The following is a 14,920-nucleotide window of genomic DNA, read 5'->3' as shown; positions in this document are numbered from 1 at the left end:
TGTGCATTTGTGTAAGTTGATGCCCTAGCAGCTAAGTCTTTCATTAGCCCCATATCTGGAGCATTTGGTTTCTGACAGTGGAAGATCATCTACAGGCTCTCCAGCCTTTCTTCCTGTGTCACTAGATGTTCTTGCAAGATCTCCCATCTACAGAAACTAGCATGCTTAAAACTTCCTGAGTTGTTATATGTAAAAATATTGCACTGTGGAAAATGGAAATATTTGAATAATCCTGTCCTAATGGCTTTCAAAGGAAATTGTGTTAGCTTGAGATATACTGGGGATGACCTGCCAACTGAGCTGTTGTGCTTTCTCCTGCTGAGTTAGAGACCACAATTTGATTGTGGTCCCAGATTCTTGACAGAGGCAGGAGGCATAGAGCCTTGTCCATATGCAGTATCATATTTGCTGTCCAAAGGGAAGAAGTGAAAGCTAGTGATTTTGTAAAGATCTGAATCACGCTAAAATAATTTCCCTACTTCTGGAGTCCTTGGAATGGACACAGGAGTTGGTGGGAGGCCATCTTTGTCCACAAAGCCTACCAGTTTCCCTGCAGAGGGTGTTCCTCCTTGCGAGCCCGAGCACCTCCTTTTCAGGGTTGATGTTTGAATACTGTTGTACGGCTTGACTGCCTTAGTCATGCCTTGACTTTCTGATGTGTTTCTTTTGCAGAATTCACTGGTGGTTGAGATACCACCTTTCCGCAATCAGAGAATTACCAGCCCCGTTCAGGTCAACTTCTATGTCTGCAACGGAAAAAGAAAGAGAAGCCAGTACCAGCTTTTCACCTATCTCCCTGCTAATGGTAACAAAACATGTTCCTTATCTCTTCTAGTAAAAACTGAGAGATAATGATGATTACTTAGAAAGATTTATGGTTCTGGTAATTTTTTAGTAACCTGAATAATTTGGATGTATACCTGGTGTTCTAAAATGAGAGTGAGAATCAACCCATGAGAGGTGCCTTTCTCTCTACTCTCTGCACAAGTGACCTCCTCTGCAGATTATTTCCATTTGTGTTGGTGGCAGAGACCTCTTGGAACAAGAGCTTATGCTTTTGGGAGCTGAAGAACCACAACATGTGTAGTTACAAATTGTGAAGGCACTGAGCTCTCTGCTAAGTTGCTGTCACCCCTCAGTCTGAATTTCTGGCCCCAGAAGATACATTGCATTTCAATAACACTTCTGAATTTGCACCACAGCATTGTAAGCATTCTGGGCTCTGAGCTGGAAGTGGTGTGTGGATTCTCCTTGCAGTCATCCTGCACCTCGCTGTCTCACAGGGGATGAAAGTTGAGATGGGCAACACAGATGGAGATCAAAGCGCTCCATACAAAATGTGTTACGTATGGGAAATGTTCGGAAACACATGTGCCAGTATTTTTTTTTGAGCTTATATTGATAGCTGTGAAGTGACAGTAAAGTCACTCATGATAGCTGAATTCCAAGTGGGCTTGTAATGAAGATTTTAATAGCAAATAAATTTAGATTTATTTTTTTTTATTATTTGAAATGGCTCTTTTTCTGAGAACGCTCTTTTGGGGAAGGCAGGAATAAAAAGGTACTTGTTTTGTTGTTGTTTTGGAAGGAAGAGGAATTAGAAAAATTATTAGGTTATGCTTTTTTGTAGGCTTTCCAAGTGAAAATAGTCCTTCTGAGGGAAATTCCCACAAAGCAATACTCGAGACATGTCACATGACTTGAAGAGACCTGCCAACTTGTTGCAGGTGAAATCCCTTAAAGTACACATTTGGAATTTCACCCAGTTAGTATGCATGCACTTCGGACTTTTATCAGGACTTTAATTTGTAATAAAAGTACAGGAAACTTGACATGGGCAACTGACTGCTTATTGCATATGTGCTGTGTAGCTATGCTTCAGTGAATCAGCCTACTTATGCAAACTTCATCCCCAGTGGGGATGTCTGTGTATATTTAAAGACTGTTCATCTCTTAAATTGGAAAGAAAATGAGTTGTTATTCTCTTCCACAACACTTTTCAGCAACAAAAATCAGTTGTAGAGGCAATCAGGTATTGCCTTGTCACCCAGGTTCCCCTCATAAATATTTCAGATTCATGCCTCATGTTAACTGCTGTTTATTAAGCAGCATCTTCCCTCCAGCCTTTACACAGGCCATTTTTTACCATTGTATTCTAAACCATGGGAGCAGCATTCACTGCTGCAGAGTTGGTTTATGCTACCCCCATTCTCTGTTTGAAACATCTGATGTTTCATTTGATGTGAAGAGACGGGAATATACAGCTAGTGACAGGCTAGCCTAACAGAGAAACAGCCTAGGCTTTATTCTGCAAAGACATCTTTAATTATGGTAATTGTTGAAATCACTGGGAATCTTGTTTAGTCTGCTATACCAATTTAAATTCACGGGAAATCTTTTCATTTCAGTGTAGGGAAACCTGAAAGAAAAAATGTAGCACCAGGGTAGGGTAAAGGAAAGGTATTTGTAGTAAATATGCCTTCCTCCCATTCCTGTTTGGTTCTCCACTCACGTTCTCTTAATACACATGTATATGTGCATATAGGTAATTGAAAAACAGGTTATGTTCTTTACAACCTCTCTCATAACAGTGGTAAGAGTGAATGTGCTTCTGCAATCATCAGAATTAGTAGTATAGTATGTTTTTATTATGCCTGTGTTGTAATGCCTGTGTTAGAGCTTTAAGGTTTTGCCCTTATGTAGCTGGTGTTTTTTTCCACCTTGCCTTTCAAAGATACATACAATCACCTCAGCTATGTATTTAGAAACTGTGACTGAATCAGTGATTTATGCTGCTGTATTTCTAGGAGTCATTTTAGGATGTTCTACCTTAATTGCTTTCAGTCACAACGTTCTCATAATGATTCAAGACGTTGTAGAAAACTCAAGTTTAGCTCGTAAGGAAAAAAAATACTTGAGTCAACAGCCACTGTGTGATCAGTGTAAAAAATGTAAATGAGATAAGTGATTTTGGCCCAGTTAACAGTTTGTCTCTTGATTAAACAAATCCCACTAACAGAGAAGGTGAAGAGTTTTGAGAAGCAAATGTCAGTGATCATCGAGTGTAAGATGTGGTTTCACACAGATCAGATGGTATACTATAAGCTGCTTCTCCTTCCTTGCTTTAGGACTAATCAAAATGTTATTATTTCAGTGCCTACTGTAGTTTTGCAGGTATTGCTGCATGAGGGAGCTTTTAAAAGCTTCATAATGCACATTAGATGCATTTTACAGCTCAACTGGACTGTGCCAAAGCAAAATACCATATATGGACTAAAGCATAAATATTGTGTGAGCCCGCTGGCTGTGATCCTGGGGTGGGTGTGGGTACATGCAGACCAGTGGGAGAGCCATGGGCTTGCTGTGCAGCTCCCACCCCGACCACAGAGCAGAAGGGTTTTTTTTTCTGTAGCTCCTATTTCTCCTCATTCCCTAGGGGAAAACAGCCAGTGGATCCAGGGACACGTGGCCTCACTCATCCCACCTCCTATGGATGGTCCTATAGCATCTCCATGGAGTACAGCTCTGTGACGTGCGGTCAGCACAAGCTGCCATCTCCAGCAGAGTGTTATGGTTTCGTCTCCATAAGGCTTCTCCCGTGCTGCGGAGATAGGGCAGGATTGTACCTTTCCTCTGTTAGCTAAAGTGTTTTGCAGAGCAGGGACTTACTTTGTGAAGATGAGTTCCTGCTTCAGAAACAAAAAAACGCTGCAAAAATGAAAATCTTACTGCTCTGTAAATGAAAAGTTTAAATAACAAAACAAAACAGAAAGTAGATGCTTCACAAATGGAGCCAAGGTCTTGAAAACGAGCTTGCTTAAGTCTTTGGCTTGGGATAGACTGTAAACCTAAGTACTCATAATCCACTTTTAATTGAAATTTTGATTTATTGTTCTGCTAAATCTGAGCAATCCCTGAATCCTGTCTTAGCCTATATTGTGCAGAAATGACTGTAATGTCATTTTTTTAATATTACTTTAATGTTACGCATCACTGAGCAACTGCATATCAGTTTTGTCCTGGAGCCTGCAGGCTGTAGGCTCTTGAGACTTCTCTCCAGACATGCCTGATGCAGGAATATAAGTAGTTTCCATACCATTCTGGCGCAGGTGAATTCCCGCAGCTCGTATGGTAAGTACTGATACGTTTTGCATTGCCACATCCCATCAGAATTTGGGGAGGAAGGCTCCAGACCAGATGCTGCAGTCAGGAGTCTGAGCAGAGCACAGTGAGCAGACCCTTGGATATTCACCTTTTAAAGTGCCTCCATTGCTGTAGCTTTGCGCAGATGGGCTCTGCGGCTCCATTACGTGCAGCAGAACAGTTTGGAGAACCATTGGTGAACCCTGCCTTTGTGAACCCTACCCTGTAGAAAAACGGTTGGTTTTAATTTCTGTTTATGACTGCATATCATTTTGCTTCTATGAATTTATTATACCATTGGCCCATATATGCATTTGAAATAGGAGGAACAGTCTTCTGAAATCACTAGATGTAAGCAGTAGCATTTGAGGGATAAACTAAACTGGAGAGCCTGAAGAAGTACACAAGCAACCAGATGTATGCTGTGGTTCCAAAACCTGTGTTTTCATCTGCTTAAGAAAGCTGAAGGCGTTCTCCTCCTCGGAAGACTTTAAACAACTCACTGAATGATAAGGGTTAGATGTCTGTTTGTTCAGATTTCTTTTAAGTAGGTACATCAAAATAGAGGAAATGTGTTGAAGAACTTATTTTTTATAGATAGGAGTGAGTCCTCTCTATGTTTTCTAATATCTAATGAATGTTGATATCAAGAATGGTGAATACCAGAAAGTTTTCTTGGAAAATAGTCTAACCAAAGACAGGCAAGTTTGCCTAGAAAATATTCAATAAGATTGAAAAATGAAAGTTGATGTGTTTCTTTTACTGGAATGAAAAAGTACACTTTTGCAAACAGTTGATGATAAAGTATTTCTGGTTTCTGTTTCTGTCAGGCTTCTTAATTGTCAAAGCATTATTAAAAAATCATTTCATTGCTTCTAGTATTTATTAAAATGGTGTTAATATTATGGGCAACTTTTGAGATGCGTTTCACTACCCACAGGGTCAGATTTTCAACTGCACAGCCTCCACTTGCAAAGCCAGCTTTTCTGCAGTTCTTTTGCCTCCCTGCAGTCATCTGCACAAAGTCTTCAAGGTGTTGAGCTCCTCTGAAAACCTGGCCGCAGTGATTTGGTGGGGATGCAGGTTCTTGAAAACTGCATGTAGGCAGTTGTGCTGAGAGCCTGTCTGTGGTGACTAGATGTGCCTTAGTATTGTGGTTTACAGCACAGTAGTATGAAATTAAAGGTCTTAGAATTGTAGCATAGAATCATAGAATATCTCAAGTTGAAAGGGACCCATAAGGATCATAAAAGTCCAACTACCTGCTCCTTGCAGGACCACCTATTGGTGTACATCTGAAGTGCCCACTGCACATTGTTGTCAGCATCCTCCTGACTTCCTGCCTCTACCCTAAAATTATCCCCTTTCTGCACTACAGATGGGTGCAATCAGCACTTTTCTGGTGACTGCACTGAGCAACCATGCCTCTTTATCACCTTGGCTCTTGCACCAACACCTCACTGTCTAAATTAAAAGGTGACATTGGCCGCCTTGGCAGAAAACAACAAAATGAGGATGCAAAGTGTTGTCACTCTAATGGGACACAGCACACAGCTTGTGCTGATTGTCTCCTGAGACCTCTCACCTCTTCAATATTTGATGGATTTTCTTGCTTGAGGTTGGCAAAATTATCAGCCTAGTCCTTTCTGAAAAAAGATGATGATTTGGAGGCTGTTGGGGAAGCAGGGCCAAATTCAGAGCCTGCATTGTGAATAGATTCTAATCTGTGGTTTATGCAACATGATCATGCCAGAGCCATGGAGGGCAACACCTCAACAAGGGGACTGAGCGCAGCTGAGTCAGGCCTGGAGCCTCACACCTGCTGGAAGTGTTTCCATCCAGCCCAGGGAACAGCCAGACTGCTGCAAAGCTGGTGCAGGGCAGCATAGGACAACAGAAGGGATGAGGAGAAATGTTGGCTGCAGGGGACTTATTTTAGGTGAAAATAAGAATCACATTTACTCATTTTTACACTATGCACTGTCACAGTTTATTTCATTTTGGCTGCTCAGTCGTTGGTTGTTACTTTTGACATCTAATAGAGTAACTAAAAGCAGGTAAGATTTTGTCAGTCCTGTTTCCATTTAGGACAGTCATAAAATTCATGATCACCAAGTGCATCAGCCCTTCTACTCCCATCCAGCAGCCACTCAAGTTCTGTGGCAGAGTGGAGCAGGCACTCACCAGCATTACACCCCCACATGCTCTAGTGGATACCCAGCTGATACCACACTTCATCCAGGTGACATCCGTTTTCAGCAGTCAGCCAGAGCCTAGCCAGCCACATCCAAACTGGAGATGCAGTCTGTCTTGATCTCTAAGGGCAGAACTCTGCCTCTCTGTGCGGTGCTCCATCTTCACCTGGAAAGCCAGCATTACCTGTGTGATGTCCCCGAGACAGGCAGGGGTGGACAAGCACTGTATAGAAGCCCCTGGCTGTGTCTGACCATCAGGGTCCACAGCAGCAGCAATGATCACTCATGACAGTTAATTTCCAGTGCATAAAGTTGTCTTTTGGCAGTACTTCTCTTTTCAAATATTTCCCTTCAGATAACAAAACCTAGCCTGTAGTTTTGGTCACCAAACCCTTCTGCATGAGCATCTCAAGGACTGCCTCCCTTATTTCCCAGTGATTTCACATGCATATGTTAGCAAGTGTGGGGCTTTGGGATCTTCCAACTAGCTTAAAAGTCAAAAGGTAAAACTTGTGTGAGAGAGCAGAGTTTAGAATTACATGGGCTGGATTACAAGAGATGATTATTTTTGTTCTCCTTAAGTGGCTGATCAAAATTAATCTAGCCCAGTAATTAATCCTAAAGGGGAAACAGTGGTGGAGGCTGCTGGAAGTGAAATGCATGGGCAAGGAATACTGGGGAAGAAACTGCATCCTCCTCTGAAGACAAAGACCATGTTGGAGCTGAGATGTCCGAGGTCAGCCAAGTCCAAACACCTCTCCAGAGAGGATGGATCTGTGGATAGGACTGATGCTGTAAGGATGCCCTCCTGACAACCTGTCCTTGCAGAGCATCTCACAGGACTACCAGTGATGAGGACTGTCAGGCTGCCCCTGTCCTTGCAGGACCCCTTCCCACAGACCCTGCTTTCCTATTCTTCTCCTCTTGAAGCAGGGGTAAAGTCAGCACTGGTGGTGTAATGTTGTGCACATCATTGCAAAAGACCTCAACCCAGTGAATTTTAACGTATCTGACAGAGATGACATAGAAAGCCTTGGCCAATGTAGCCTGGGTATTATGCACAGTTAAACTTCCAGCTCAAGGCAGTAGTGGAACCAGGTGCTGCACTGCACTGTGGGAACAGCAGTAGAGCAGCCCAAGTGGGCATATCACAGGACTTGATTTTCATATTCAGCATCATAGGATTTAATAAAGTGTTGTGATGGAAAATTGTGCCTTTTAAGAATTTTCCCCTTTTTCTTTTGAAAGAAAGCCAATGCCCATCTTCTGTACTAGCAACCCAAATGCCCTCCACCTACTTTCCACTCCTCCCAACCCGGTTTAGCAGTGCATGCACCAAGGTACCATATATAATCTTCTGTCTTATAAATATGTGTAGAATAACCTAGTAGTTTAACAGCTGTTGAAAAGCATTTAGCAAATGAGTTAGCTAGAAAGCATTTCCAAATCAGATAAAGGCACTGTCCGAGATTATGTGCTGAGATGTATGTGCAAGGCTTCCATCTTCCTGGAGCTATTCTTGTATAAAACTGTACATATGCATCTGATCCCATAAAAATCTATCCACGCAAACCCAAAAAGGGCAGGCAGGCATATGTTAGAGTTAGCCCTCCCAATGAGCAGCAGCAGTAGCAGTGTACTAGCAAGACAGGGTGAATTCAGATACTTGTGCAGATAAAAGCTGCATTCAGACATGTACTGCCTACAGCTTCTTGATAGCATGAGGCTCCCTTTGTTTCTGAGTCACTGTGTTCTGGATTTATTAATTAACAGCTAAAGCTTGATAGTAGCTTAACCTTTAAAAATGTTTTACTTTAATATAGATGGAAGTGCGCAGATAGCATCTGCACAGGTCGCTGTAGTGACTGTCTCACAGTATCCCTGGGATTGAATGCTTGTCCCTTGTCACTGAGATTGTCACTGCTGCAGATATATTGGTGGGGCACTTCAGAAAGTTTTGTTCAGCCACTGCTGCTTGGATGCTACCAAAGGGGGGATTATATTTTCTGAGGGCAGCCAGCCCCTTGCCTCTCCCTAACTGCTCCACAGTAAGAACAAGGGGAGAGGTCCTTGCTTCACTCAAGCGTGCTGGATCCAGCCAATGCTGCTGCAGCAGCCAGGATTTTGTCTTTGCACAAATCCAGAGTGGCTGAGCTGTACCTGGAGATGTGTCCACCTCCCTAACTATGTCTCTGGTCAACCAGCAGCAAAGGAGCAGCAGGAGCTGGGGAGACTTGTGCAGTGTCTTCTGAAGGTGTGCTGCCAGCATCAAAACTGACTGACAAAGGAGGATTTCAAAGGCACAAACAGCCTGTCAGAGTTCAGCTCAGTAATGAAGATTTAGACACCTAACTCCTGAACTCTCTTTGAAAGCCTCATCCCTAATTCTTACCAATTGCAAGACATTTACTCTAGAAGTTAAAGAAATGTGTGTGTGCATATGATGAAAAAAGTAGTGTTTTGATTTTCATACTCTAACCAAAATCTGTGTGCTGGTGCCAGGGAACTACATCATAGTCTACACCATGAAAGGTAGCTATTTTGTTGGATAGGTTCAATCAAACTTAAGGGTAAAATAAATATATTATAGTGCCATAAATATCTACATTGATGATACTACATGGAAAATGGGAATTTGTTAGTTAAATGTTAGTCAGGATAAACATCTGTTTAATTTATATGATTTTATTTTCTCAGTTTGCATATTTTAATAACAGCCCTCCAAAAAAGTTTAAAAACCCATCTGGATTGCTAAAGTGTAAAAGCAAACAGACTTGTTAGAATTGTCAAAAAATACATATAATTTATATTTGAGCACTTTCTGACTCCCTTTACTGAACGTGCATGATTTATTATTTTTCTTCTAGGTTTGATATATTAACTTTTTACCTGCTAGAAAGGCCTTTCATTTAATGTGGGCTTGCAGAACTGGCTGAAATATTTCTCCCAGATTCAGACACACACAGAAGGACCATTGTCTTCCACCAGTACCTCAGTATGATGTCATAACCCTGGTCTTTCTGAGTAAGAAGCTTTGATTTATAGCCAGGGCTGCTGCCAATGTGTGGTTCTCAGAACTTCATATTAAATTAGATGACATAATGACATGTGTTCAGAATCTAAGAAGGCATCATCGAACCACTGAACACCAATTAGCAGAAATTAATTTACTTATCAGACTAATTTACAACGGTGAGCTCTGTCATATTTTAATATTCAAAATCAAACACTGTTTAAAATCGTCTGTCAGCTGACCTAATGCATTGTGAAGTAATAGCCATTTAAAAATTCACCATACAAACCAAACTTGCCTTCTTTTTTCCCTTTTTATGGCAAGAGCCAGATCCATAGCAGAGTAGTGTCTCCTAAACGAATAATGTTACTTCTGAGCCCGACTGCATGTAAAAACAGTATCATCTTTTGTGTATACAATTTCACACATTCTGGCTTCATTGCTGAAGTTTATTATGGGCAAATCTCAGCATATGGCAAATTCAGTCACAATTTTTCATTCTAGCCAGCTGAGAATCTGTAAGACTGGGTGCTTTCTCAGCACCATGGAGCAGTTTTGAGACAGAATGTTTGTTGCTATTTGGTATAGCTCTGCTGGATTTAAGAAATAGCCTGGTTTCTGCTGAAAGTGCTTGCAGGTTCTGAACAGCTGTAGGGCTTTGCACTTAATGGCCAGTCCAGGCCTGCTGTGTGACTAGGAGTGTCTCTTTTAGCTGGTGGGGTTTTACTGTGTCATTTAAGATTTGAAATATTTGAGCTAGAAGTTAGTCATCCTAATACTATTCTCTGTTAAATATTAATCCTGAGAAAATTAACGGTACTGTCTGTATCTCATTGTGTGAAATATTCATTTGTGCAAGTGAGTGATGATGGAAATGGATGTGTATTATGGCAGCTAGCTTACCGTGCCTCCACGAGGATCTATAAAAGGGCTCAAAACCCCTTTTTTGAGCTTGAGTTTGTAAAGATTTGCAGTTAATCAAGCATGAATCACTAGGTAAGTGGTAACTCTGGTCCCTGGCTGGCCAGTGAACAGCCCTGTCTGCTGTGTTGCCTTGTGCAGAAGTTTGTCCAATGGGTTGCCCAGGGTTCTCCTGAGCAGGTCCAAGATTTGGACTTGATCCTTGAGGGTCCTGTCCAACTCCAGATATCTGTGATTTTCTGAAAGAACCAAGCCGGTTCCTACCTAGGAGAAAATGGTGAAGGTGGACACTAAGGTTGGTATCCTCAGCTATTCTATGTCAGCTGCAGTTGCTCACCCCAGCTGAGCATCTCAGTCCCCCAGAAGTCAGTGAGACGGTAGGTAGGGTGTGTTACGTACGAGTATTCTAAATTGTTTGAGTAACACCACAGACACCATGAGGGTGGGTGGATAGCCACTGAGCACAGTTGCAGGCTGTTCATGCACTGGTTTTGGAAGGTATGCCTTGAAATACCCACAGCTCTTGCTCTGGCTCTCTGCAGTCCTTTGAAAAGTAGAAGAAAATAGTTGCCTTTTCAAAGAAAGCATATAAGGTGGTTTACATCAACTTTTGACACATTCATTGTATTTTCAGTGTTCAGGAGATCAGACCCACAGCTAGTTTGAGTTGAGTTTGGAAATAAAAACACTAGCAAAGATTTTTGGCCCTTGCTACTCCATTTGGTAAAGTTACATAGGCTAGGGAGAAGCAGGTAACAGGACAGAGTAGTGTAAATAAGCTGTTAACAGGTGTAATGTGGCAATTCGTGGTATATCTGTCCTCCACAAGTCAAGTGATATTGTTAATTCATGTAAAATACTAAAGTTGAGGTCTGCCCAAAAAGAGAAGTGATAATGTCTTACATTTCTTCTGACATGCTCAGCTTTGCAGTTCTGATTCCAGATCATCTGCATCATTATAATGGGTTCTTCATGGAAAAAAAAAGTATCCTAGAGATCTTCCTTCTCCAAAGTGGTACCTCATGAAGACATTTGTGGTTTTTTAAAGGATAGTGAGTGGTTGCCATCCCACAGTTTGGTAAGAGGCATACATTCACTCTGCCCAGGGTTAATGGCTGTGCAAATAGCAAAGCCCTGAAAAGTCAGATACAAATCCCTTCACCATTTCAGAATGAATACTTTTCCTGTCTTCCAGTGTGATACCTGTTCTAGTTATGAGATTAGCCTACAAACAATATATATGATAATGAGCAAGGAGTGACTTCTTTTACTGTGCTGAAAAAAACATATTAAAAAAGGCAGTGGAGACAATTCAGTTGAACGAGTTCAGGCACCTCTGAGCCTAAGTGCAGGTAGTATCTGCCATTTAAAGACAATTTGTTTCCCATTATATGAAATAACTGATGCTCAGGAGTATCAGTTCAGAGCAAAACACTGTAAACAGATGTCATATAAAATGGAGGTGCCACTTTAATCTCATATCCCTTCTTGCTTCCCTCTCTGGCTACCAACCTACCGTTAGCAAACAAGCTACTGTGACCTACCCTGACTGGCCCTGTAATTAACAATGGTCTCTATTTTCCCTCTGAACTCTGAAGTATAGGCAGCCAGGAGTGTCCTTGGTTGCTGTCACCATCTCCAAGGGAGTTTTTAGAATGGAGTCCTGCCCACCCATCAGTCCTTTGCCTGGTGCAGTGCAGGACTTAATGGTTATCCTCTGTTGGTTGCAGCCCATGTATTTCAGTGTAGCAACACAAAAAAAGAGATTCACAATATTCATGGCCACTAATCAGACCTCCAAATGGACCCCGTGGCATTGCTTTTATAAAGAAAATAATTCAAAGTAAAGTGACAAAAAGGTGCTTGGCAAATCAGGTAGCAAAGGTGTGCTGTAGAAGAGCTACAATGAGAAACCAGCCTGAGATCAGGAACCTGCCTTCTGTAAAGTCTCCAGCCTGCCTTCCGCCAGGGCTATAACCCTTCTCTGGGTTATAACAAGTCAGACAACTCCAGGGTTTATTGGAGTTGTATTAGCAGTGGTTGAGCTTGGAATTATTTAGCACAGGTGTTTCTATAACAGTGATATATTAGGAAAATTCAGTGTTCAACAACCATCATATTTCCAGCTGTGCTGTGGTTAGTGCTAGCACAGTGAACCTAATATAAAACATGTGAGAATATTTGCTAGCTCAGGAACTTGTTGAAGGTATTTTCTTACAATATCTGAGCTACTGTGTTTATCTAGGTGTGTTTCTTTGGTCTTGCATTTTCGTAAAGGGTGTGATAGTGGTTTTATAAAGCTGTCACTGAACCTGGAATCTGCTTCTCTGCAGCCAAGCGCATTAGTAGCCCTGCTATCCAGTGTACAGCACATGAGGTGGTGAAAATAAGATTATGAGGAATCCAATGGCAGTCCGTTATCCCCAGCACATTTGTCTTGAGCAGCACCTGTGCATCTGTTACCTGTTTTTACTAGGGGTGCTAGAAATCCTGAAACAAGTGTTGCAAGCATCTACATGTAAAAGAACATAAAAGGAACAAAGTTAACAAGGGGCTAGGGAACTGTAAAACAAGGGTAGTGAAGTGCATTCACCGCCAGCAAAATTTGCGAGTGTTAAAAGAGGTTTTATATGTACACATGCACACGTGCATATTTAGGGGTTCAAAAAGACTCATACATGAACATAGTAAATGGCAGGACAATGTATAAGAGTTTTTGTAAAACACAAGCAAAATATTGTCAGAGGCACTCACACAAAACATATATCTGAGCTGAGTTGTGCAAAGATGTTTCGTTAATAACTTTGTGCCACGATGGGTTGGTTATTAGAATATTCTGAAAAGTATCCTCTGGTGTCACTGGAATTTTTTAGAAAGAAGATAAATGCATCCATACTCAAGCACTGTATGCATTAGAGTTGCATCTGCCTAGAAAAAAATACATCTACAGACCAGGCTGGCTCTATTATTTATAATTTTCCTGATGGAGAAGTCTTTTACCTCTGCACTGCATCTGTTGTAGCAGAAGCTTCAAAGGCACCTCCCCTTGATTTGAGAGAGAAAGCCAGTGTTGAAAAGACACTGTGATTTGAGGAAGGATCTTCTCTGATTTGAGAAAGCAGCTCTGCACTTGTCATGACTGAGTTGATGCTCATTGACTGTCATTTCTGTCCAGATTCTCGTAGTTTTTAGAGAATTGACAGCTCAGTAGGGCATCTTTTGGAACAAGTAAGCAAATGTCTGGAACAGGAATCAGTTTTTCTTGGTAGACAGAGACTGACTAACATTTCTCAGGAGTTGGCATTGGCAGAAATTAAAAACTAAATAAACCATATCTTATCTTTCAAAAATATCCCCATAATTGAAAACTTCTTGTACATAGCAGTTTGTCATGTATCATTGCAACTTTACTTTCACTGAACTCTGAAAGCCCCATCTCTACCTTATTATACTCCAGTTTACTGAGTGTGCAGACATTTATCAAATGAGCCATCAGTAGCTGTGGAACTGCAGTAGTATATCCAAGTTAAAATTCTTGCCTTGATTACTACAAATCCATGGAGCCCTTGGGTCCAAAGCTTCCACTGAAGCTCAGTTATTTGCAAATAGATTTTTATAGCACATTAGTGCTGGAGGAGAGTCCAAAGAAAATAGTCCTTTTCAATATTAGAACCAGCTGTGACTTTCTTGTGCTGATGACTCATTCATTTTTTTTATAGGGTGGGAGAACTAGGCAAAAGACACACAGAGTCTTATTCACGACGTTGTTTGTTTTGCAAAGGGTATCCTAGCCACAAGCCAACTTGATCATACCAATACGCAACTCATGTTTATTTAAAACCTTTTTTCTTTTAACAGTTCCAATTATAAAAACAGAACCCACAGATGACTATGAGCCTGCTCAAACCTGTGGACCAATGAACCAAGGCTTAAGCCCTCTCTCTAAACCATACTACAGCCAGCAGATCATGATGCCCCCTGATCCTGGTTCGTGCCTCGTGGCTGGCTTTGCCTCCTGTCAGCAGAGAAACGCCGTGATGTCACCCTCTCCCAATGCAAGCCCCAAGCTGCACGACCTTTCATCGTCTCCTTACAAGTGCATCCCCAACCCGGGCCACAGTCACCTTGGACTTCAACAGCCCGCTGGAGGTGTCCCCACCATACAGGAAGTGCCAAGGTCTATAGTTGTGCACCCAAGCTCCTCCGAGCAATCATCTCACATCATGCTGCAGCCGCAGGTGAGTCAACATCTGAGCAGTAGCTGTCCCCTTGGTTATCAACAAACACTCTATCCCAACAGTCCCTCTTCTCCAGTTCCATCTGTTACCCAAGAGCCAACCTATTTGCAGTCCTGCAGTCCAACTCACTCATCCATAATGGGTCAACAGCAGCAGCAACTGCCGAAGGTTCACAGAAATGAGTCTCCAACAACCCAACCACTGTCATTGCCAGAGTTGCATGAGGAAAGTAATCATAATTTGGCCCCTATTCCTGTAACGATCAAGCGAGAACCTGAGGAATTGGACCAGATGTACCTGGATGATGGTAAGTCTTCTGCAGCATAGGTTTGCATTCACCATGTTGCTCTTATCAGTGAGTTCCCTTAACCCCCTCCTTCTTTTGAATCCTGGTGGAAAAAAAGTTCAAT

The 14,920-nt window shown here is 41.8% G+C and overlaps 1 protein-coding gene across 5 annotated transcripts in view; it reads left to right on the top strand.

Moving 5' to 3' along the window:
* Window positions 1–14,920, top strand: part of NFATC1 (nuclear factor of activated T cells 1) — a 128,710-nt gene that overhangs the window by 82,603 nt on the left and 31,187 nt on the right. For 3 of the 5 annotated variants that reach the window (XM_027662755.1, XM_027662753.1, XM_027662754.1), the window contains 2 exons: window positions 673–805; window positions 14,131–14,510. In XM_027662755.1, coding sequence (XP_027518556.1) covers window positions 673–805; window positions 14,131–14,510 — 513 coding nt within the window. Of the gene's footprint in view, window positions 1–672; window positions 806–3,436; window positions 5,049–14,130; window positions 14,511–14,621; window positions 14,818–14,920 lie in introns of those variants that run through there. The other 2 variants (XM_027662758.1, XM_027662756.1) reach the window with 2 other exon arrangements.

Source organism: Corapipo altera, unplaced genomic scaffold, assembly GCF_003945725.1.
Source record: "Corapipo altera isolate COAL_440 unplaced genomic scaffold, ASM394572v1 359, whole genome shotgun sequence".
In the NCBI taxonomy this organism is placed as follows: Eukaryota; Metazoa; Chordata; class Aves; order Passeriformes; family Pipridae; genus Corapipo; species Corapipo altera.
The sequence above is the reverse complement of the archived record's forward strand: the minus strand, read 5'-3'. Positions and strand labels throughout refer to the sequence as shown.